Below are 24,640 nucleotides of genomic sequence, written 5' to 3' on the forward strand. Positions count from 1 at the left end.
TTCCAACACAGCATTTTTTGGAGTTTTTATTTTGTCCATGTTAGTTCACTCTTAAGTTGCATATAATTTTTTTATACACAAGAAAATACTTCATGTACCTATATAATAAGACAAGTAGGGAATGTGTCCAGTGCAAACAAAAAGATTCACACCTGTGCATAGACAGCACCATCAGATGATTGTCATCTCAGTCTCTCTGGCATCACCAAACATTGTCACAAGGGGCCATGCCTAAGGAAGGAGTGGTTGCCAGGTTCTAGGGCTTCAGTTCTTTTTCCTATAAAACAACTCTGTTGGGTGAAACGGCAGGACCATCAGTAGCTCACCCATTTTGACCATAGTGTGGGAGCTTCTTGAGGGGCAGTTGGGGGGCAGAAATGCTCTCAGGCTCCATGACTGTGGGGTAGCTTTTGGGAAGGGCCACATAGGGCAGAGGGCTTCAGAGGGCCCCTCCTTAATAAGGGATGTCGTTCTGATAGTACTGGATCATGTCATAGGTCCGGCTCCTGGAAGGTCAAGGGGAGAGAGTAAAGGGAGGCTGTAAGGAGTCTGCTCAGTCAGGGCCCCCTCACCTCTGGGGAGCCCTCCCTATCTGCTCAACCCTTATTCCTTCACCACCCAGCAACTTGAAGGTGTGAATGTACTGGCAGTAGACTCCAAAATAGACCCACACTTCAGCCCCGTGGCCTGTTATTCTCTGATTTGGGAGGTGTAATCCTCTTTCTACTCCCAGCCTGCTCCTCACTCTTAGCACATACCTGTCTTATTTCATCTTAGATCCTCCTTATTCTGTTCCACAAACCACTTTCATAGAGAAGTCATTTGACAATATTTGGGTGCTCCCCACATCCATCCTGAGCTACCTCCCATTTCTCTGCTGTGTTCTCCAGGCTTCTTTCTTTTTGCCTATTAGGGCACCAGACCCTATGGTTCTCTGGGTGGGTGGATTCTCAACATCTTTCTCTCAGGCTCAGCCAGCAGTTCCCTGATCAGGTGGTTACACCCCCGGCCCTCTGCCTGCTTGGATATGGAGTGACCCACCACGCAATTAAGCACCCCAGCCTCCCACCCTCCCGATCTTTAGGAGACCCCCTCTGTGGGTGGCCCCCAGATTCTCAGAGCTGTTGCCTTCACCTAACTGTTGGAACCACCTTCTCCCTGTTCAGAGTGGACACTTCAAAGTCACCTCTGACTCTCACCCACATGAACCCCTTAGCCTGGGCTCTCCTTTAGCACATACACCCAACCTTCCATCATGCCTATCACAGCAATGTGTGACAACTGTCCCCAGCTGGCCCCTCTTGTCAGTGCTAACACAGCACTTGCACAAGGGGCCCAAACCATCTGGAGCTCCCTCCCTGCTCCTCATGGTCCGGTGTGCCTTAAGCTCAAAATCCCTATAAGTCCTGCCTTTGACCTCTGCCAGGTGTTCTCCTCAGCATCTCCAAGCCTCTCTAAACCAGCACCTGTTACTCCTTGAGAGCTCCCATTGAGGCTCAAGTAAACTTAGGTCTCCTACAAGAGACCTGTGGAACTACAGGTTCCATATCACTGGCCTGGCAGGTGGTGTGACTTGCCTGTTACTGAGGAAGCAGCTCTGGATGACCTTCATGATGAAATTTGCAGCCTCTCGCTCAGTCATGTTGGGGCTAAATCTATGCCTGGGAGAAAGATCAAAGGGGGTTGCTGTTGGCTGCCATAGCTCCTTCTGACCCCACCTCCAGTATGACATAGTCCTGCCTGTGGAATGAACTATGACATCTGTGGGAATCTGTTTAGCTGAAGGCCATACCCTGAAGGAAATGTGCCCTCTAGAATTCATGTTCCAGAAGCTGGGGATAGTGCTGAGGTCATATTTGGCCTAGTATGGACTTGTCCCTATTCCTGCAGCTTCTAGGGTGGCCTCATGGCTTGAGAGGACTAAGCATGGGGCAGCTAAGCTGCTGCAGCCCCAGGACTCAGAGTCAGCACAGCAACACTGAGAAACTAAAGGATGCCTGCATATGACCTCGATATGGCCAACAGAAGCTGGGTAGTTCTGCAAACATGGTCTGATGACAGTTTCACAGTTCTGTCTGCTCTGGAGTGGCAAGGAGATGATAATCACAGTTACAATCACATAACAGGATCCCATTTGGGTAGAGCCTAGGCCAATGGACAACTGTCCCCCAGATGGTCTGTGTGTCTGTTAAGGAACCTACTTCAGGAGCTTGATTGTCTGGCCACGGAAACAGGGCAGGCCTGTGTCCAACATGAGAGTGACCAGAGAGACGACTGCGTCCATGTAGGGCCTGTGGAGAGATGGGGAGTAATGGGGCAGACAAAGGTCAGATTAAGGAGGTGGCACTGTCTGTAGTACTGTAGCATGGCTGTTTCCAACAGCCTCCCTCTGGGTTTCCACTGTACCTTTCCTTCTATGGTAGCCCCCTTCACATGCAATCTGCTGCTCCCTAGTTGGCACATGCCTGGACTGGGTTGCTCACACACAGCCCTAGATGGCTGAGTGGTTCCACCTGTCCCCACCATGTGAGGCCTCCAGCCATGATTTCAAAGATGCTCTTACCCTCCCTTGTCCAGCAGGGCAGGAGGTACTGAGGGGTTAGAGCCTAGATGTTCTCCCATGTTGTGTGGACTTGGCCAAGTGACATACCATATGAAACCAGACAATGCCAGTCTACAGCATGCAGTTTGGGGGATAGCAGGTACTCAGGCTATTGTTAAAGGGTAGGTAGGATGCCCTGAAGGGGAAGCCTAAGGCTGAGGGGCATTGGCAGGATATGAGGAGAGGCTGCTAGGAGAAGTGAAGAGAGGTGACCAGAAGGTAAAGTCTGGGGTACCAGGCACTGCTGGCACCTCTCTCCTCTCCACTTTTGAGGGGTTGTATATTCTGATCCCCAAGGGCTCACCGCACAGCCAGGTAGCCACGGACACACATCTCCATGAACCACTTGAAGGGAGTGGCCTCCATCTTGCCTCCCATGATCATCACCATCTCGTCTGTCAGCTTGATGTCTGGTTCCCAGCCAAGGTTGCCACCCGGTGAGCTTTCAAACATGAAGCCAAAGTCTGCAAGACCCCAAAGCCACCTGTAACTGGGGCAGATGTGAGGGCAGGTGGGGATGGGGCAATCTGTTTTAAGGAGGAGAAATGGACTCAGACACCAGCAGCCACTACAACCCACAAGCCGGTCATGGGTCAGGTTTTCTTGGGGACAGCAGGGGAGCTACAGGCAGAGGAAGAGAGAGGGAAGAAAGTGAAGGTGGGATCCAGGCTGGCTTAGTGAGGCCTGCATCAAGCTTGGACAAGCCCAGCTCCTGAACTGGAGGTCCTTGCTACCACGCTTGCCACCCCTAGGGTGGCAGCTTTCCAGTGTCCAGTTGGGTACCCTCCACAATATGATGGCTTCTTGGCCAAAAGCTTGGATCTCAGAGCTAGACTTGAATGCCCTCCTAGCCCTCCCTGCTGGGTGGTCCTGGGTATGCTTGACTTTCTGTGGGGTGCCCCCTTCTTCCCCTTAAAGTCTGAAGGGTGAAGGGAGAGGAGGTTATAACTGTGGCCCGGCTGACCAATGTGGATGATGTGGCCCTTCTTGTCCAGCATGATGTTGCCATTATGTCTGTCCTTGATCTGCAGCAGGAACAGCAGGAGGCTATAAGCAGCCATGCTTCGGATAAAGTTGTAGCGTGCCTGTGTAGAGAGGGCTACAATGGCTCTGGGACCTGTGGGAGCTCTCCTGGGTTCTGCACCTAGGACCCCACGGCCTGGCTCTGTGGCTCCACCTTGGCAGACCACACAACAGCAGAAGTGAGCATGGCTGGGTCTGGGGTGCAGGACCTTCCACACTCAGGGTTTCACTTCCTGCTGGGGAAGTCAGCTCTAGGCTCCTCTATGATGGCCAAGGGAGGTTACAGGTATCCCTAATGAAGGAGGACTGAAGAGTGGGGGAAGGAATAAAGTAGTGCTGATTAACAGGTAAATGGTGGAGGTGGGATGGGTGCAAACAAGCCCTGGGGCAGAGGCCCTGCTGGCTACCTGTTGGAAGGCCAGGGTAGACTCATCCCCATACTGGCGTGTGAAGTAGTCATACATGCCAAAGTCAGTCTGGCGGCCCAGCTGGTCTCGAGAAGTGCAGTCAGGGATGCACTCTATCACCCCGCACTAGGGAGGAAATGGATCTTAAGGCCTGTCAAGTGGGAGGCATTGACAGGTCTGTTGTGGGGCTCCTGTTCAGTGAACTTACCCCAGGGGCAGTAGCCACCACCCGATAGGGAAAAACAAAGAGGTCCAGGCCAACCAGCTGGAAGATGTTCTTGAAGAGGTCAATGATCTGCAGGGCCAACATGTCCTAGGAACCGAGGAAGTGTGGGATACAGTTGGCTGGCCTCCCCTTGGTCCCTAGCCCACACAGCTCCTAGTATTCCTTGAAGTTCACACATGGAAGCTGAGAAGCCCGTGATGGAAGAAGGGAGGCCATAGCTGAGCAGGGCCTTGCCTCACTACCCACTTGGGGATGGGTTAGGCATAAGGCCCTGCAGCCTGGAGGATGTGAATGAGGGGCCCTGCTGGCCTCAGGGCATTTCCCTCTGGGTGAGCACTGGAGGTAGAGCAGGTGGGGCTGAAAGGAGAGACCTTTGGGTTTTGCACAGCCCTAATTTACTCCATCGTATCTGAACCAAATGAGGGGAAACAAAGATTCATATTTCTGCATGTAAGGCTTGCCTCTTGAGTGCACCTAGAACCTGGGGGGAAAGGGCGTGGCCCTGCTAGACCAGTTCTGTCACCTGCCGACAGTCGTCCCCCACTTTGAAGATAGCTGCCTGCCAGCAGATCTTCTGATCATCAGCATTCTGACTGCAGGACTCATCCTCAGAGTCCGAGTGACATCGCAGACCTGTGAGTGGGGTAAAGAGGCTGCCTGTTAGCTTAAGAGTAGTGAGAAATCCTATAAGGGTTCAGGGCAAGTACTGCTCATGAGCCTGGAAAGAACCCCAGGAATCTTGGGAATCAATTCTACAAAGCCCAATGGGGCTAAACAGGGACCCTAGAGGGCCCCCAAATGTCATGGGTCAGTGGAATTACTGGGTCAGGAGTCTTTTCCTAAGAATATTTATTTTTAGGTGAAACTGAAAAAAGGAGTCCCATTTTTATCCACAGAGAGGTCTCAGATATGCCTGAGATCAGTGTCAGGCACTATGAGTCAATGGGGCAAGAGGAGCATGTCTGCACAATGGAGTTCCTGGGGGCCTTAGGAGCCAGAGTGTGTGGAAAGGCCAATGAAGGTATGCCCCCACAACAGCCAGAGGCCTCTTTGTGCAGCTGGTCACATCCCCTCTGAAGGGTTGAATGATGTCCCTCCAAAATTCATTCTTACGCAAAACTTCAGAATGTGACTGATTTGGAAATAGGGTCATTTCAGGTATAATCAAGTCAAGATGAGTCATATTGGATCAGGGGGGCCTGAACTAATGACTAGCATCCATTTTGTAAAAAAAAAAAAAAAAAAAATTGTTTTAGTTATAGGTGGACACAATAGCTTTTTAAAATTTTTATGTGGTGCTGAAGATCGAACCCAGAGCCTCACACATGCTAGATGAGTGCTCTATCACTGAGCCACAAGTCCAGTCCCAACTAGTATCCTTATAAGAGGGAAATTTGGCCATGTGAAGACAGAGGTGGAGGTTTGAATGATGCTGATATAAGCCAAGGAACATCAAGGATTGCTGGAGATCACCAGAAGCTTGGAGAGGCAAGGAAAGATTCTGCTCTAGAGCCTTCAAAGGAAGCTAGCTCTGCCAACACCTAGATGTCAGATTTGTGGCCTTCAGAACTCTGAAACTATAAATTTCTGTTGTTGAAGCACCAGTCTATGATCATTTATAAGGCTGCCAGAGGAAACTCACAAAAGCCCCAAGCTACTCAGTCCTAAAGAGGCCTTCTGGACATGCCAGTTGAGTTAGGGCATATTTCCAAGGTGGGGCATGTCTGTCTTATATACAAATTCTGTGTCATCTCCAAAAGAGATTGAGAGGTAGCAGTCATCATCTTTTATGGGGACCTGGTAATAAACTAAATATGCCAAAAGAAACTGGCACTAGTAAGGAAAAGCATTTAGATCTCAAATTAAAGCAGAATTCTGTACTGACCTTCTTTTTCAAGTTCACTTACTCCACATCGTTTCACCTTAAATTTAGCTAGATATGGGGCTTTTGCAGCACTACAATAAATAAATAAATAAATAAATAAATAAATAAATAAATAAATAAATAAGAATAAATAAAGAACATGGTACATGTGATACAGCAAACTTCTAAGTAAGGACACTGCAGACGTGAACAAGGCAGGCACTCACCTCTGCATGGGAGTCCCAGACTTGTAGTCAATGTCCAGCACAATGGCCTCAGGGTTGCTAGGCAGGTAGCAGCCTGTGCAGGGACAGAAGGGAGGGACAGGGAGCCCAGGTGTGATCATGGTGGAGGCCACAGCAGTTCCCAACACAGACTTTACATGGAAAGTCCAACCTGCAGTTACCCCACCTTGCAGAGGACTACTTTTCATCTGGGGTTACCAGCAACCTCTTACACTTTGTTATACAAAGATCTGTCCTTGCTGACTGACCCTTCACAGATACTTCCAGACTTCTAACAAATGAACCACCAACTCAGGAGATGCTTATGAAAGAGGATGTGCTGAGTCTCAACTTTGGAGAAGCCATCTACCACCAACCCTGGTGGAATTTTGCTCTCCACGTGGAAATTTACCACCCTGCCTCTACTAGTCTCAGCACTTCTCCCAACACCCCTCCATTCTTGTATTTGTTCCACAGTCAAGGGCTTCTCTTTCTTTGTAAATGTGTAATAGGATAAGAGGAAACACCATTCTTAGAGCATTGGATGCCCAAGGGCCCAAGCGTGTGTGTGTGTGGCTGGCCAGGCCTTTGTCTTCATGGCTGCCCTGGAGAGAGTAGCAGTTCCTCTCTGTTTCACTGGCCTCCAGAGGCTACCTGCTTACCGGGCTGCACCTTCACTTCAGACAGAGCTGACAGACAAGCCTTTTTTCTCTCATCGCCTTTAGGGTAGGGCCTGAAAAACAAGATTCAAATGCTTTGTTGTCTCCTGCAGGAACTGGCCTCTGGCGGACAACCAGGGACCATCCCATTTGTATTCCCTTTTCTGTTTCTCTCTTTCCAGTTCCAGCTACTCCTGACACAAGTTGTCAGGAGACTATCTGCAGCAGTGCCCGTCTGGTATTTCTCATGAAGAAGCCTAGATGGCCAATGGGGGACTAAAGTGGAGCTGTGTTCTAGTTGTCTCTGTCCCTTGCTTTGTGTGTGTGTGTGTGTGTGTGTGTGTGTGTGTGTGTGTGTGTGTGTGTGTTGCTGTATGAGGCACTGGGAAGGACAGGTGGCTGTGGGGTCTGGATTCAAATGCTGTCTCTGTAATTTATTTCCTCCAGATCCCTTAGACTTTCGGCCTTAGGATAAGGGCAGAAGGTGGTAATTGGAGTCATGCACCTATTACATGATCCCACCCAAAAATGCTACCTTCTTCCAATAGTTTGGATCTGAAATATCTCCAAAGGTACATGTGTTAAAGGCTTGGTCCTGAGCTTAGTGCTACTGGAAACTGGTGGAAATTTTTAAAAGGTAAGACCTAGTGAGAGCTTTTAGGTCATTGAGGGTGTGCCCTTAAAGAGATTGTAGAATGCTGGTCTCTTTGATTCCTTGTCACCATAGGTGAGTAGCTATGTGTTCCTGTTGCCACAGGCCCAAAAGTAATAGGGCTAACTAACCATGGACTGAAACTTCTGACACTGTGAGCCAAAATAAGCCTTTCCTCTTTCTTTTTTCTTTTTTTGGGGTGGGGGGTGCTGGGGATCAAATTCAGTGTCTTACGCATGCTAAGCATGCACTATAACACCGAGCTACAACCATAGGTCCTTTACTCTTTTTAAATTGATTATCTCTGGTATTTTGTTACAGTGAGGCAAATCTGTCTAACACACTTCCCCAATCATTTATCTCTGTGGGTAGAAGCTGCCAGAATTGCTGCCCAGGAAAGAGCTGCTGGAGACATGGTCAGGCCTTGCAATGACCAAGGCAGAAGAAGTTGTGTGATGGAGCTAGCCCGGGAACAAGGCTGGGAAGAACTGTGCCTAGTCCTCCCCTGCCTGGGTAACCCTGAGCCTGTGGCCAATGTCCACAACTCCAGGGCTCCATCCCATGCAAATGGCAATGCCACTGACAGCCAAGCATGGAGTTAGATCCATGTGCATTGAGGCCCAGGCCAATAATGATGAAAGTTGGAAGGATGTCTAGTTTTTCTGATACCACTAAGGATCCTTCAGTGCTTGGAGAAGGCAGAGTGACCTAACTGTGGGACAAAACAGGGAATAAAACTAAGATGTCTTTCCTAAAATCATACAGCAGTGCATGTTACCTTGAATCACCCAGAGCAGAGGTCTCTTATTCTGGCTGTGTATCAGAATCAGCAGCAGCCCCACCACAGGGACTCTCATTTACCTGGTTGGGATGGGAACTTGGGCCCAGGCACAGGTGTTTTTAAAGCTCCCTAGGGCAATTTCAATGAGTGGCAGGGACTGGAATGAGACATTGCAGAAAACGGATTCTGAAGTGCTGCCACTTACTTGATGATGGCTGATACATTGGTGATCTTGTTAAAGAAATCAAATTCCCGCTGGTAGAAATCCTTGGCTGGGCCTGACAGGGAGCCTGTGATCTCTTCTACTAACTGCTCCAAAAGGTCACCGATGTCAGCTGACAAGGAAACAAAAAGGTTGAACCCTAGTGGCTGACATAGAGGGCCCTTCAGTAAAAATCCATGGATGTTTGCTACTCAGGCCAGGGGTCTCCCAGCATCCTAATAGCAATATCTGTAATGTGCTCTGTGGACTTGGTATGCAAGCCATCCTTTCCCCTTTCCCTGCTGATGGGAAAAGCTGCTGCACTTGCGTGGAGCTCAAGACAGGGCCACATGCACCAGTGGTCATGGATTCCTCATTGCTGCATAGTCACAGTAAGAAAAAAGCCAGTGTTGCTTGAGAATGTCCCCAGTGAAGTAATACAAATTAATTTTGTTAAGCCAAGTACATATCTTTTCAATATTCTATGTGAAAATAGGATGCTCAAGCAGTGACCTTGCTATATTTAAAGCCTGCACTGTCCTGATCTGAGAACAGTGTTTGTCTGACTTTCAAGCTGAACTCACCTCTTTTTTCCATGAAACTATTTTTTTTTTTTTTTTTTGGTGGTGTTGGGTATTGAATGCTGGGGGACTCTCTACCAATGAGCTACACTCCCCCTTTTGAAAATTTTGAGACAGGGTCTCTAAATTGCCAAGGTTGGGTTCAAATTTGTGATACTCTTCCTCAGTTTCCAAAGTAGCTGGGATTATGTAGCCCAGCAGGACTTCATTTTTTATTTCAAAGAATGACAGGCAAAATATAGCTATTTAGACTTAGGTCCATGGCACATGAGGGTTTTAACAGTTTTGTTTGTTTGTTTGTTTGTTTTTGTGGTGCTGGGGATTGAACCCAGGGCCTTGTGCTTGCAAGGCAAGCACTCTACCAACTGAGCTATCTCCCCAGCCTCTCAACAGTTTTTAAGAGCAAGAAGAGTCCAGAGGCTTCTCTAAGAATTGCTGCCCTTACACAGAATCACAGGCTGTGTCAGACACAGGCAGAGTCTGTGTTGGACTGTGATCAGACAAAGAGCTGCCCAATCTGGGGTTCTCAACTCATGGTGGTACCTGGATAGGATGTTTAACAAAGGTTTTATGAAGGGAAGGTCCTCCTCTGCCTGTGATGTTAAATAGCCAGAAGTGTCTCACCAAAGAATGATCTACTTATTGGGGTAGCTGCTAAAGGCATTAAGGATGGGGAGAGAGGCCTGAAGAAAGAACAAAATACTCACGGTCTTTCTGGTGCCCCTCTTCGTCTAAGTAGATGTTAGTTTTCATGTTCCAGATAAACTGGTGTGCCAGAAGCTGGGATTTGGATGCTGCCCACAGAATATACTCACGCACATAGCCCATCTGCAATAAAGCAAAGCCACTGTCAGCCCAGGCTTGGGATCCACTCACTATCAGAAATGGCAGTCTTCTTTTTTTTTGCAGTGATGTGCTAGGAATTAAACTCAGTGCCTCACATTGCTAAGCAAGTGCTTTACCACTGAGCTACATCCCCAGGCCTGGAAAGATTTTCTAACTGTCAAAGAGTTAACTCCCAATGCTTGGCTACTAACAGTGGGGTGAGTTTTGCCAGGGTTTGTGTCAAAACTAGCCCAGGGGAAAGGCCAAGTTTCAGCTGGTTGGTAGCTGGTGAGCTGGGACCCAAGTGGGAGAAGTCTGCAATACAGGCCTGAACCAGGATATGTCTCCTGTTTCCTCACACTGAATTTAAAAACCATGACTCTCAAAACTAGTTCCTGGAGCTGGGGATGTAGCTCAGTGGTAAAGAGAGCTTGCTTAGCATGTGTAAAGCCCTGGGTTTGATCCCCAGTACTGCAAGCACGGAAATGAACAAAGCCCGCCAAAAGCAATTTCTGCTTTTGTCAAGTATTGAGAAACGAGTAGGCTAGGCACCAAAAGCTCATTTGTAAGCAGGTTGTTTAGAACAATGTTTCAAAGTAAAGTGATGGGCAGATTCCAGAAAGTCCTATCTAATGTAGAGTTATTTTCTGCATAAGTTGACACAGTCACTATCCTAAGGACTTATCTCTCTTCCTTTTTGGTCATTTCTTACCACTCAACTGCCCCCCACCCCAAACCCCAGTACAGGGCTTAAAACCAGGGCCTCGTGCATGTTAGGTAAGTGCTCTACCACTGAGATACAACTCCAGGCCCCTTTTTAAATTTTAATTTGAGACAGGATCTTAACAGATTGCCCAGACTAGCCTCAAACTTGCAATCCTCCTGCCTCAGCCTCCTGAGTAACTGAGATTAGATATGCACCATCACATCCAGCTTGGTAACTCTAGTTTTAATGACCATGTCCTGGGCTTAAGAAAGGCAGACTGGCCTGTTCAGGGAAGACTCCCCAAAGAGGCCTCTCCTTTAGCAGTTTGAGGCCAACCATCTGGTATTCCTTGGATGGATATTCCCAACTTGGATTGTGGATGGCTGGGCTTAGCATAGGAAAAACTTCAAAATTCATGGCTATGGGTGTTTCCAAATTCTAACCCAACAAATAAATCTAAAGGTAAACAGTGAATAATCTATAGCTTTTAAATGTTTTCTTTTTAATTATGTAAACACTGAGAGTTCCAAAGTCAAAATTACTAAACATGGAACATTCTACCACTCCGTCTTATTTACTCTCTCCCTGGAAATTTTATATATATATATATATATATAAATTGTACATGGACACGATACCTTCATTTTATTTATTTATTTTATTTTATTTTATTTTTATTTTAATTTTTTTTTGCGGTGCTGGGGATCGAACCCAGGGGCTTGTGCTTGCAAGGCAAGCACTCTACCGACTGAGTTATCTCCCAGCCCTATTTATTTTATTTTTTAAAACATTTTTTTGGTTGTCAATGGATCTTTATTTTATTTCTTTATATGTGGTGGTGAGAATTGAACCCAGTGCCACTAGGCACTTGCTAGGCAAGTGCTCTGCCACTAAGCCACAACCCCAGCCCTATTTATTTATTTTATGTGGTACTGAGGATCAAACCTAGTGCCTCACATGTGGGAAGCAAGTGTTCCACCAATGAGTTACAACCCCAGTCCATCCTCCCTGGAATTTTTTTATAACATTTTAATTTTTATTTGTTATTTTTATACATGAGAGCAGAATGTATTTTGATTCACTGTACATGAATGGAGCTCAACTATTCATTTCTCTGGTTGCACATGATGAAGTCATACCATTCGTGTGATCACACAAGTACCTAAGGTAATAATGTCAATCTCATTCCACTATCTTTCCCTGGAAACTTTTATTAGCTTTTGATTTGGTTTGTTCTTCCATCCCTTTTTTTTTTTTTTTTTAATTTTAAACAGAGTCTTACTATGTTGCCAGGCTGGCCTTGAACTCTAAGGCTCAAGTTATCCTCCTGCCTCAGCTTCCTGAGTAGCTGGGACTTAGAGGTATGTACCACAGTACCCAGCCTTATTCTTCCTTTTTTTTTTTTTTTTTAAAGTATAAGCAAATATGTATACACATTTGTGTCCCCACAGGCTTAGAACTTTAAAAAAATTCCCTTATAATAGTAAGCAAGAAACAAGAATAACAACAACAAAGTTAGCTAAGTCCTGAGGTGGTATGACCACAAAGAGAAAATGACTTTCACATAAGAGAGCATAATTTATTATGTCCCCAGTGGAAAATATAAGGACAAAAAGGTAAAACCATCTCAACTAGTTTTCAGTAAGCAAATTGTTAGTAACAATATTGGCATTGCTACTATTTTGAAGCTACTAAGTATTATATAGTGGGATAAAGCAAAAAAGTACTTTCTTAATGTAGTTAACAACCAATAGTATCAGTGTTAAAATATTCAAACATAAAATGAAATAAGTAAAAACACCAAAAAACAAACAAACAAAAAAACCCTGTAATCCTACATTTGAACTGGGAACATCAATATGATCTCATGATTATATGGGGATTATATAGGTGCCACCACCCCTGGCTGTTTTAAAAAAATTTTTTTTTGTACTAGGAATTGAACCCAGGGTTGCTCAACCACTGAGTCACATCCCCAGCCCTTTTTATATTTTATTTAGAGATAGGTCTTGCTGAGTTGCTTAGGGCCTCACTAAGTTGCTAAAGCTGGCTTTGAACTTGTGATCATCCTGCCTCAGCCTCCAGAGCTGCTGGAATTACAGGCGTGTGCCACTGTGTCCAGCCTGTTTTTTAAATTTTGAGACAGGGTCTTGCTGTTTTCCAGCCTGGTCTCAAACTTGTGATCTTCCTGCCTCAGCCCCCTGAGTTGCTGGGATTACAGGCATGTGCCACTACTTCTGGCATAAATAAGAAAAAATTTAAAAAGCAGCAGATGTAAATTTTCAGTCAAATAACAGAAATTGCAGCCCACCTACATTTCCTTATGCTAACCTTGGCTTCACCTACAAGTTAACTGCAGCTGTCTAAATTTCCATGTGCTCAATGCTTTCACTGCATTTTCTGGTGGTAAATACCCAAAATTCACACAGAGACCCTGGGCAGTGATTCCTGTTTGCTTCTTCCAGTGGATTAGGCAGTTTGGTTAGGCCCCCACATAAACACTAAGCAGTAAAGGGAGAACATCCTTGGAGATGCGGTCGGGGGATGTGGAAGGGAAATGGCTTTCTGGAGAAAAGGTGCCTCAGGGCTGTACTGTAAGTGTTGGCACCAGTGCTAAGGCCCAATCTACATGGCATAAACATGGTATCTCCATGGTATCATTACTCAGTTGGACAGCTGGCAGCTACCTAGTTAGGACAGTGAATTGTTCTTTACAAGACTGTTTTCTGAAGAGAGGTTGGCTTCTGTTCTACAGCATTTTTATCTACAAACCCTACATGAAGCATTACACCAGTCTGTGGGAAGAAGTCAGTTCCTGGGAACCCTGGCCACAGGGCTCATAACCAGGCTGCCTGATGCAGAGAGGGCTGAGTCCAGTGTTCAATGTAGCCACGGAAATGAGGCTAGACACAGGGTGGGAGAAGATGGAAATACATGCTGTTATGTTCAGATGGGGTGTGGTGCACAGATGGAATGAGGTTACATTAAGCACCACCCTGGGGTATGAGTAGTATGGGGTCCTGGTTGTGGTCACTCTGATGGGTGTTTTCTGTGCCATACTTTATGCTACTCGTTTTATGCACATGTATACTTTTATGGGCTGAATTGTGTCCCTTAAATGCACATGTTAAAGAACCTCAGAATGTGACTATATTCAGAGATGGGGTCTTTAAAGAGTTAATTAAGATAAAATGAGGTCATTAGGGTAGGTCCTAATCCAGTATGACTGGTGTCCTATAGGAGGAGATAAGGACATAAACAGAACATGGGAAAACAGAAGATGCCTACATGTCAAGGGGAAAAACTTTGGAAGAAACAAGCTCTGCTTGATATTGGACTTCTAGTCATCAGGTTTGTATGAAAATACATGTCTGTTGTTTAAGCTATCTGGTTTGTAGTGCTTTGTTATGGCAGTCTGAGTTGATTAATACATACACCATCTTATTTAATCCTGCTCATCACTTTCAATGAGGAGACAAGGGAGTGAGGTTCAGGGAGTTCATATAACTTTGTCATGACCCCCATCCAACAAAGGGGAAGCCAGAAAAGGAGGTCCACCCTGATGAAGTAGCTGGCAATAGTCCTAGAACCCACTCACTCTGCAGAGCATGACGGCCTCAGGGTACAGCAACAGGAGCACAGGGAATGCAGTTACAGCTGGGCAGCCCTGCTCCCAAGGGAGGCCCTGAAGAGCCTGTGAGAGCTGGAGACAGGCTGGAGAACGGATTGGGTGTGAGGGAAGGAATGTACACAGCTCTGGGAGAGGTGAGGACAGCTTGTACTAGCACAGCCTTACCTTGTCATACCTGAGGGCCTGCACAATCTGGGGGATGTAGAACAGGATGGCATCCTGCAGAGGAGGAGAAATGACCATGATCTTAAGGTTAGAACAACCAATAGAGATGATGTTCCAGGGTCCCACCTAATGCATAATGATAGGTAATGGAATTTTCCCTGCTTCTGCTCTGTCCACAGGATTCTGCCCTTCTTGGAGTACCATAGCAGGATTGAGAACTGGGGAAAGCCCAGAAGAAGGCACAGACTAAAGGCTTAAAACACATGATTAATGAAGAAAAAGTAATGGAGCAAGCCTCCCTCACCTATAAAAACAGTCTGCTTCATGGAAATGGCTTGAAATTTATAGTAGATTCCATGGTGCTGGGGCTCTAGAATATTCTATAGACTTTCCCTCCACATGGCTGTCATTTGGGATCTCTGGTGTATCTAACACTTTGATATTTGGGGTAAGAGGCACAGGTGCATTGCTGTGGGGAGTCTTTTCATCTCTGAAACCAAACTCAAACTATCTTTTTTAAACTCAAATTCATTGAAAAATAAATATGATTAGAAAACGCATCTGGAAAAAAAAAAAAAAAAAAGAAAGCACAACTGAATTAGGACTAAAAAAAATCTATCCTCTATAACTACTTGAACAAAGATGGGGAATGAAGATGTCTTTTAAGATAGACCCATACAGTTAGGTACCTTCCAGGTTGATAATGGAACCCTGTCCTTTGTCTTCACTAAATCACTTCTGGATAGTCCTACCAGAGCCAGCTCTGGCAGGCCCCTGGGCTTACCGGGGGGAAGGACCGCAGGACTTTCACCCCATACTGTGCTGTGAGAGGATGTGGTGGGTACATGCTGGAGAAGTAGGAGAGACCTGTGGGTGGATCCGTGGGTGCCCAGCACAAGACATGGCTGAGCTCTGGTGCATCAGCATCAATAGTGTGCCAGGTGACAAGAAACTGGGGAGAAAATAGGGATGTGGGATGGTCAGGCAGTCCCTGGAATCCCTCTTGAAATAGCCAACCCATGGTCCACCCCACAAAGATGGCCACAAAAAGTGATAATTATAAACCACTTATAACAATATGGAAAATGATTCCGATACATTTAATCTACTTCAACCTAACTGCATAACTGCAGTATGTTAACTGTTTTTCCATGATAAACAAAATAAATGCTATACGACAGAAGTGGAAAATACAGGGAATTACTTCATACCACTGATACCACCAGGTCACTGTTTTTGTCTAGTTTCCAGGCATTTCTGGAAGCAGTTTAAACCAGGCCTGGTGTCAGGGTTATGATACCTTGATAGCTTCGGGGACATCACTAACAGCTCCTGGGTCCAACCGAACGAGACGGGTCACTTCATTCCCGATGGCTTCTGTGTTCTTGAACCTAAGGTATGCAAGTGTGAGTGGGGTGGCCTCACCAGCAAATACAATCCCCCATGGCCACAAGAGGGGAGCCAGAGGGAAATGCTGAACTAGAGGGATTGAGGTCAATACCAAGTAACAGGTAAATGTTCTCTACTACTAAAGTATTAATAAGTATGAACACAATTGTTTGAAAATTAATAGCATTAATAGGTCGACTGAAGAAATGCCCGAACTTTCTCAAAGAAGAATTATCCTACACTCACTGTTCAAAGGGCATCCTTTTAGAGTCCTTTCTTTAGACCCCTCACCATTTACTCCTTTTCAGTCCCATATCTTCTTGTGCTGACCCTTCATAGCAGCCCATCCACTGGTCATCTTCTCAGTCTACAGTCTAAGGCTACAAGGCACTTTACTCAGTGAGAGGACAGGCATGAGTGTGCAGGTGTTACTGCCCCGGGTATTTCATAAACATGTGCATTGAAACAGTGTAGGAGAACCCATCTGTGGTCTAGCTCCTGAAATCAAATTAGGACCAGAGAAAGCAGAAAGGAGGCAAGTTTGGGTTCTTGGTGAAAAAACATCTGCCCCTGATATATCCACAGGAGCCAGGAAGCCATCTCTTGGGACTACATCACAGTGGACCTCTGCAGTCCCTCTAAGCTACCACCAGTCTAAGAGTTTTGTCCCTGTCAGAGCTCCCAGGGGAGAGCTCACAGAACACTTGGCTGTCAGGTGCAGCGCGTGACTCCTTGGAGTAACTTGTGCTCAAAGATGACATCCATGAACAATATCAAATGCTTCCCAAGTCTGTTTCTGCAGTCTGCCTCCTGGAAGCAGAAGCTTCTGTGAATTATACTGTGACCCTGAATTTACTCTGTTGTTATCTCCTTAATCTCTGGGGTGCAATGGGAGAAGTCTGACAACATCATAAGGGTCACTGTGTAAACTTTGCACAGAAAGACTGGGTGGGTGTCCTGAGAGAACTGGTCTGCTTGATGTCCTCATCATGATGTGACCACATCATGCTCCTTAGCATTCATGACCCAGCTGGCAGGCCCCTGCAGAGGACCTCTGGTTAGGGTGGATGATACGAGCCCACCTGGCTGGCAGCTGAACGGCCAGGTAAGGAGAGATACTCCAGGCGAGGTTCACGTTGTCCTTCCACTGCTTTTCACTCAGGCTGATGTACTTGGATCTCCAGTTGGCTACGCTGTTCTCTCCAGCCTGATCAAGTTCCAGCTCTGGGGCCGATAGCGGGTTATACCAAGTGATGAGACGCTCAATCTCGGTGGCCTGGTGACACCAGACACCAATACCTAATGTATTCTCTGCAGGTGCTCACATGCCACCCCACCCCAGGGTACTGTGTCTGGCATATGGTAGGCAGTGGCCTTACCAATGGGCCTTACCAGCAGGGATAGCAGCAGTGTCCTACGCTTCATGTAGTATTTGTGTAGCTGGGAGCCCCGGTTAGTTTTTTTAGACATGCCTAGGGAGGAAAGACAAACACAGATGCAGTTCCTGGAGGCCACCTGCCCACCTTGTGTTTCTAGAACCTAGGGAAGATGTCTATCGGTGTTTTGTTCTGTTATCTGAGTAAGTGTCCATCAGGCCGCCAGGATAGGGACTCAGATATGACAGTGTAGGAGTCAATCTTCCACAGACCTGATTTCTTGGAGATGGTTGACATGCCACTAGACAGGGGGTAGGTGTTGATCCAGCCTTGTGTGGCCTGTTGCCGAGAGCCCACAGTTATATCCAGGTTACTCCGGGTGTCTTGGTTATCTGTGGGCAAATATATTGTTGATTTTGGGATGAGGAGGCTCAAGGAAAGGCATCATAAAGAGAAACATATATTTTTACCACAGATAAGGCAAACAGTGGTAGGCCAGGTACTTTCTGTAGCACTGGAATGGATGGAGAAGGATTTTGCCAGGTAAACCCTTCAAGAAAGTAAGTTTTCCAAACACCTGAGAAGTGTTTTTTAAAATTTTTTAAATTTTTAATTTTTCAAATTTTTAAAAATTTTAGACTGCATTTTGATTCATTGTACACAAATGGGGTATAACTTTTCATTCCTATGGTTGTATACAATGTAGATTCACACCATTCATGTAATCATACATATATATAGGGTAATAATATCTGTCTCATTCTATCTTTCCTTCCCCCACCACCTCCCACCCCACTGAGAAGTTTTTTATTCTAACTGTACTAGATAGAAAGCTTTCTAAAATTTATATCCCTGCTAGTCTTTTAAAATACAATAAAACAGGTATCATTTTCTTGATAAATGATGAGGGGACTAGAGCTGTACCTCAGTGATGGAATGCTTGCCTAGTATACATAAGGCCCTGGGTTCAATGCTTAGCACTGCCAAAAAACAAATAAATAAATACATTTTAATAAATGATGGTAGTTATCTGATCACTGGCAATGTGTTGATCTCTGATACAGCAGTAAACTGAGGACCTCTGGTGGCAGATTATGTGAGCTGTTTGCCCTGTTCTAAATGGAGCCAGAAATGAACCTTAGAAAGTATCCAGGCACAGTGGTACACTCTTGTAATCCCAGCACCTTGGCAGGCTAAGGCGGAAAGATTGCAAGTTTGAGGCCAGCCTGGGCAACTTAGCAAGACCCTGTCTCAAAATTAAAAAGGGCTGGGGAATGTAGTTCAGTGGTAGAATACCCTTGAGTTCAACCCCCAGTACCAGAAAAAAAAAAACAAAAAAAAAAAACTGCATTTTAATGTGTAGTTTTTAATCAGAAGAATAGGAATGTGGTTTCCTTTTGGAGTTTTGCTGCTAGCGTTTCTCCTGGAGCAATTTGTTCTCTGGCCCCAGAAGGTTCTTTGTCCCCATCTGCCTTGGCTAGCTCCTATGCATCTTTTTAGACTTATCTCTGATGTCACTGCTTCCAGAAAACCATCTCTGACTTCTCCAACTACTCTGGCTGGGCCAAATGCCTGTCCTTAAGGTCTGGTTCCCATGGTCCTCTCTACTGAAGTTGCCCTCATTTGATAGGTTCCTATTAGATCATGCTGGATTCATCTGAGTTCATTGGCCTTATTAGCTCAATGCCAGCCTGTAGGGCACCTGAGAACTGAACTGGTATGGGGAAAAGTGAAGGTGATAGGTTTCTGCTCACAGGACTCCTGTGCTTGTCATGTGCCTTCGCTTGGGCTGAAGTAGTAGTAGTAGCAGCCAGGCAGCTCTGGGCCTCAACTGCTATTCTAGTTGGCTTCTCCAGGGCTGTACATGGTATACCCCTGTCCCCTTGTCCTCCCACCCTCAGCAGATGCACTGCTGAGGGCAATATTTACCTGGGGGAACGAGTTGGCTGGCAGTCAGGTACTTCTTATCTGAGAACATGGCGGTCCAAAATTTAATCATGATGCTTATGTCTTCACGTAGTCTCTTCTCTCCTTGAGTAGGGAACTTTGGAGGACAACTTCAAACAACCACAAGAGGATAAGAGTTGAGTTTCTGGAGTTAGGGCCTAGAGGCCAGTCACATAACATGGTGAAAGGTGATAGAACACAGTGGTCCCTTAATGTTAAGAGGTTAGCCTGGAGCTAATCATCAGCAATGATGATCTCAGTGGTTCCCATAGTAAGGTGTGCTGGTTTTAAGAGCCCTCTCCTGCCTACTTTCATCACTACCCTCTGCAATGTCTAAAGCTTTCAACTGAGTGATGTGCTTGAGGCAGGTCATGACAACTGAGCTATTCATATACAATAACAAAGTCCATGTTTGCCAAGACCCAGGCAGAACATATTTGCAGTTTTTCACGCAATAACCACTTATATCACCAGAAAAGGTAAATGACATGCACTTAATCTATTTCTTCTCTCTGCCCCACCTTTAAAAAAAATTTTTTTTTTTGAGACAGGGTTTTGTTAAGTTGTCCAAACTGGTCTTGAACTACTGTGCTCAAGTGATCCTTCCACCTCAGCCTCCTAAGTAGCTGAGTCTATAGGAGCACATCACCATGCCTTGTGGAACTTAAATCTCTTAAATCAATTGAACTAAGAAAATCTGCATTTTGTTGGGAGGCTACCTTTGAGTACACATATGCACATGCAGACACAGGGCACAGGGCTGGTGATAATAAAATTTAGCAGCACAAAGGTTAATGAACTACAAAGTCAGTATGCATGAACCAGGCAAACTGTCCTTTTGCGACTTCTTACGGTTTGGGATAAGAGCACATTGTATGGGGTGGGATTTGTTCTGTACCTGAAATAATCAAAGGCAGTTGAGTAGATCTTCTCACGAAGTACATTGCGGATGGTTGCATTTGGAACCACGTCAGCATGCAGGAGGGACAGCCCCAGAGTAAGCAGTCTGAGAGAGAACCCCAGGCCTGAGTTAGAGTGGGAACTTTGTTCGGGGGCCAAGTCTCAGGGGGTGCCTGCCTTCCACCTGAGCAAACCATGTAGCCCTAGAGCTCAGGGCACATTTCTGGCCAGTAGAGCATGGACTGCAGCATCAGCCAGGTAATTATCATATATTTCTTTCACACTAAAGTTTTTTTTTTTTCTTTGTTATTTTGGGAATCAAGTCCAGGGCCTCACCTATGCTAGGGCAAGTACTCTACCACTGAGCTATACCCTCAGCCCAGGAATAAAGTTTTAAAAAAATTTTCATTTTTGTTGGGAGAAAAGTGAACAATGTGTTATTCTGCCTAGGTCAGAAATTTCAGTCTCATAAACTATCTGTAGGCTAAACTCTGAGGTACAGTCATCTGAAGATACAATGAAGTAAGAATATTTATTCAAGAGAGACAGAGAGACAGAGAGAGACAGAGAGACAGAGAGAGAGGGGGTGGAGGAGAAATTTTCCACACAGTTGGTTTCTGTTAGGCTAGGCCCGAGCAAGGTGATGTGAGACTCAGGTAGGGAAGGCACTATTCCTTTCTTCAGGGATTTTGTAATCCTGGATTTGGAGAGATTATGAGTCCCCTTGATGGGTGAGACAGAAATCTCTATAGAGTAAAAAGCCATGGAAATTCCACAAAAGAGAAATACAGTCCTAACAGGGGCTTTCACAGAGGGGTAGACCCCAGCTGTTTAGAGGTCTGGAAGACCTGGCAGTGAGATGGGCCCTAAGGAGGAATAGCTTCTCACATAACAGGGTCACCAGGCTCCAGGGAAAGTAGCTGTAGGAGCCAAGACTGGGGATGTTGGGGGGCAACATGGGTAGTCAGGCTGAGCAAGAGGAGCATAACACATACCAAGCCCATTCCAAAGAGGGTCATCCCACAAAGGGGATGGAGGACCTGTGGTGGGGAATGCAGACAGCTGGCTGGGCCAAGTCAGAGTGGTGAGGGAGAAGTGAGGCTGTGAATATGAAAGGAAGTAAGAGGCCAGACATATTACAGCGGGAACCAAAAGTATCTGTGTCTGGCTACATAGGAGGGTAGAGGACAGAGAGCCATCCAGGACAGGAAGAGAAGACAGGTGGAGGGCATACTGTAGGCAAGGCAATTTCTCTGTATTTACATGCTCATTGAATGTTGGTGCAGGCAGATACTGAAAAAGAGTGATTGATCATATCTATGGCAATTGCACTCTGTTGGGATGGTTTAGTGCAGATTGTTTCCTAGTAAATCATTCCTGTTAGGTTTTATAAAAGTACTAATCCTTAACAGATTAGATGTTCACAAAAAAGAAAAGTGGTCCTTCCCTTCAGCTTGTTTGAGAAGCAGTTCCATTGGGTGGCCAGTGGGCTGCAGGGACACATACAACCCACACTGCACCTGACACAACACATGAAATATACTAGTCCACATATGCCCCACATGCCAGTCACAGGACATGTCAGTATCCCCCAGAGGAGAGCCCTTACTTGAAACGGGGTCCAATGGCCGCCACATGCCGGTTCATACTCCCCTTGGCTCCACCAATGTTCAGAGACATGGAACGCTGCAGCAGGTTGGAGAAGATCTCCACTTGGTCAGAGCTGCAGTACTTGGCAATCTCAAACCTCTGTACCAGGAACTGGGCAAGAAGAAAAACATGATGCAATGATGGAGCTTGGCCAGCCAATATCGGCCAGGGAGGTCGCTAAGGGGCTCTGATCTAACATAAGAGCTAGCAGGGTTGGGAGAGAGGATTGGACCAGTTAAACTCTCTCTCAAGTCTGGCCCTCCCTCCAGGTTGGTTTGCCTGGCTTCAGATAGGGCCCTGGTCCCCAAAATCAAAGGGGCAGAGCACAGGAGAGTTTTTGAGGGGAAGCAGTGGGGAAAGGCACATACATCAATCCAGATGTAGTGGGGGGTCACTTCGGGGGGACAGGGTCTAGGCTGACTCGCTTCTGATGCTGCGAGGGGGTCTGCCTCCTTTGTCTCAGCAGAAAACAGGCCAAACTTCTGCTCAACTGTCATGTGCCAGGCTCCTGCCATCTCCCGCATAAACTGCAAATATAGAACAAATATTAGCTCCTCAGCACAGAAGGGGGTTACGGTTTCATTTTTAAATTATAAAAGGAATATATGCTCACTGAAAAAAATTTAGAAACCAGGGCTGGGGTTGTGGCTCAGTAGTAGAGTGCTTGCCTGGCACATGTGATGCACTAGGTTTGGTCCTTGGCACCACATAAAAATAAATAAATAAACAAATAAGATGAAGGGATTGTGGACACAATCTAATCTTTCTAAAACTAGAAAAAAAATTAAGAATTTTGAAACCAAGGAAAGTATGAAGAAAAAAAAAAAAAAAGGGATCATCCATAACCCCATTTCCCAGGGCCCATCCACATTAGTGGGTCTTGTAGCTGGGCTACATTCCCAGCTCTCTCTCTCTCCCTCTTTTTTTTCCCTTGAGATAGTGTCTCATTACTTTGCCCAGGTTGGCCTTGAACTTGAGATCCTCCTGCCTCAGCCTCCCAAGTTGCTGGGACTACAGTTATGTACCACAGTGTCCAGTCATATTAGCATTTGATGTGTTTCCTTCCAGACTTTTTTCCAGGCTAGGTTCTGTTTGTCCCAGTTGGTGGTGTTAGGTGGAACAGGGTGCAAGGTGGCAGCATTCTTGTATTGCCTGATGCCATGTGGGCCCTAAAGAGGCTCCATTCTGGTGAACCTTCCCAACAATTCTGAAAACTGCCAGTGGTTGAGGAGGTGAGGTGACTTGCCTAGGGTCTCTGAACCAGCAAAGGAGTTCTGGCTCTAGAATTTGGTTCCTTTTTCATACCTCTTATAGACTCTGCACAATGCTTGTATCTTGCTAAACAGACCCAGAATGACCCAGGGAGCTAAGGGTAGCCTGTAACTGCTGTGGGTTGAGTTACTCCCACTGTCTGGCCATACTCAGCCAGGTCCCCTTCTGTGTGGAGGCATGAGAAGGGCCTAGGTGGAGCAGAGTGGTGGCCGAGAAGACATGTGGGTACTAGACACAGTAAGGAGCTGGCCAGCTCAGACTTGGAAAATGCTCACAATTTTTGAGTTTTTCACAGGAAAAACCAGGAAGGAACAGCTAGTGTCTGGATCAGCAAGAGTTTCCCTTCCTGTGTTGGTCCAACAAAATCAGCTAGCTTCTTCAAGGGCTTGAGACCCCCCTGCAGAGTGGTGACAAGGCCTGGTAAGTAGGATAGACACCATGGATCCCTCTCCATGGAGAAAGACACCATTCTCTCTCCTTCGTCAAGGTGATGGCTCAGGACCTTTAAGTGGCCAGTCAGAAGCACTTGCACTCAGGCTCCCTGCTGGTTGGGTTGGTCTTAGGTTCTTTTTTTTTTTTTTTTTTTTTTGGATCTTTTTTTTTATTGTAAACAAATGGGATACATGTTGTTTCTCTGTTTGTACATGGCGTAAAGGCATACCATTTGTGTAATCATAGAATTTACATAGAACAATGTTGTTTGATTCATTGTTATTTTTTCCCTTCCCCCCACCCCTCCCACCCCTCTTTTCCCTCTATACAGTACTTCCTTCCTCCATACTTGCCCCCCTCCCTAACCCTAACCCTAATACTAACCCTTCCCCCCCCCCCCCCCCATTATTACCACCAATGAGCAAGGTAGGAGCCAATTAGGTGAGGCCCTGGGAAAGCCAGGGCATGTTTTATAAGAAGGCATCTTGCCACCTTCTGCCCTCCCTCCTTCCTGAAGGTCTAGAAACCATCTGGAGGCTGTAAGGATGAAGATGAAGGTCACCCACAATAAGGGTGGCATTGTTGCAGACAGGATCCCAGGCTACAAAGAGTCGTCTAGTCTATAACTTCCTTCTGAGTCTGGCTTTCCTGCAGTCACATGTCTTATGTAGAGGACGAGGGAGCAAAAAAGTGTATGTGTTGGGGGTGAGGGAACGACAGGGCCAAGAAGCCAAGCATAACCAAGCTCCATTTGTTTTCCAACTGCCATGTCCTGACAGCTGTGTCTGTGCCAGGGTTTCCCAGGCTCTAGGAATAGAGTCAGGGTCATGAAAACAGACAACACATCCACAGAGTTTAGTATGGGGGCCACACATAAGAAGTAAGCTTCAGATACAGAACACTGATAAACAATAAAGGGAAAACAGCAGTGTAAATGAGACTATGTAGGAGATGTTTTAGATACGATGGCCAGGAAAGCCCTGGTGGGAAGAAGACATCTGAGACAAGACCTGGAAGTGACCAAGAATGAGGTGGGTGACTGGCCTGTCTGAGAAGAGGAAACTGGGGATGCAGCTCAAGGGGAGCAAACCCAGGAGGGTAGGGACAGTAGGACTCCAGCATATCT

The 24,640-nt window shown here is 46.2% G+C and overlaps 1 protein-coding gene across 1 annotated transcript in view; it reads right to left on the reverse strand.

The window, feature by feature from the left end:
• Positions 1-24,640, reverse strand: part of PI4KA (phosphatidylinositol 4-kinase alpha) — a 146,897-nt gene continuing 122,257 nt past the window's right edge. The window contains exons 33-55 of the mRNA XM_079152131.1: positions 22,179-22,337; positions 21,770-21,921; positions 20,159-20,266; positions 19,243-19,370; positions 17,586-17,705; positions 17,330-17,409; positions 17,020-17,213; positions 15,849-15,939; positions 15,333-15,500; positions 14,549-14,602; positions 9,929-10,049; positions 8,644-8,773; positions 7,009-7,079; positions 6,350-6,422; positions 6,144-6,214; positions 4,782-4,891; positions 4,241-4,345; positions 4,033-4,158; positions 3,567-3,687; positions 2,907-3,066; positions 2,202-2,291; positions 1,578-1,661; positions 1-506 (exon numbers count right to left, since the gene is read on the reverse strand). Coding sequence (XP_079008257.1) covers positions 455-506; positions 1,578-1,661; positions 2,202-2,291; positions 2,907-3,066; positions 3,567-3,687; positions 4,033-4,158; positions 4,241-4,345; positions 4,782-4,891; positions 6,144-6,214; positions 6,350-6,422; positions 7,009-7,079; positions 8,644-8,773; positions 9,929-10,049; positions 14,549-14,602; positions 15,333-15,500; positions 15,849-15,939; positions 17,020-17,213; positions 17,330-17,409; positions 17,586-17,705; positions 19,243-19,370; positions 20,159-20,266; positions 21,770-21,921; positions 22,179-22,337 — 2,568 coding nt within the window. The 3' untranslated portion in view covers positions 1-454. The remainder of the gene's footprint in view (positions 507-1,577; positions 1,662-2,201; positions 2,292-2,906; positions 3,067-3,566; positions 3,688-4,032; positions 4,159-4,240; positions 4,346-4,781; positions 4,892-6,143; positions 6,215-6,349; positions 6,423-7,008; positions 7,080-8,643; positions 8,774-9,928; positions 10,050-14,548; positions 14,603-15,332; positions 15,501-15,848; positions 15,940-17,019; positions 17,214-17,329; positions 17,410-17,585; positions 17,706-19,242; positions 19,371-20,158; positions 20,267-21,769; positions 21,922-22,178; positions 22,338-24,640) is intronic.

This window comes from Sciurus vulgaris (genome assembly GCF_902686455.1).
Source record: "Sciurus vulgaris genome assembly, chromosome: 8".
Classification (NCBI taxonomy): domain Eukaryota; kingdom Metazoa; phylum Chordata; class Mammalia; order Rodentia; family Sciuridae; genus Sciurus; species Sciurus vulgaris.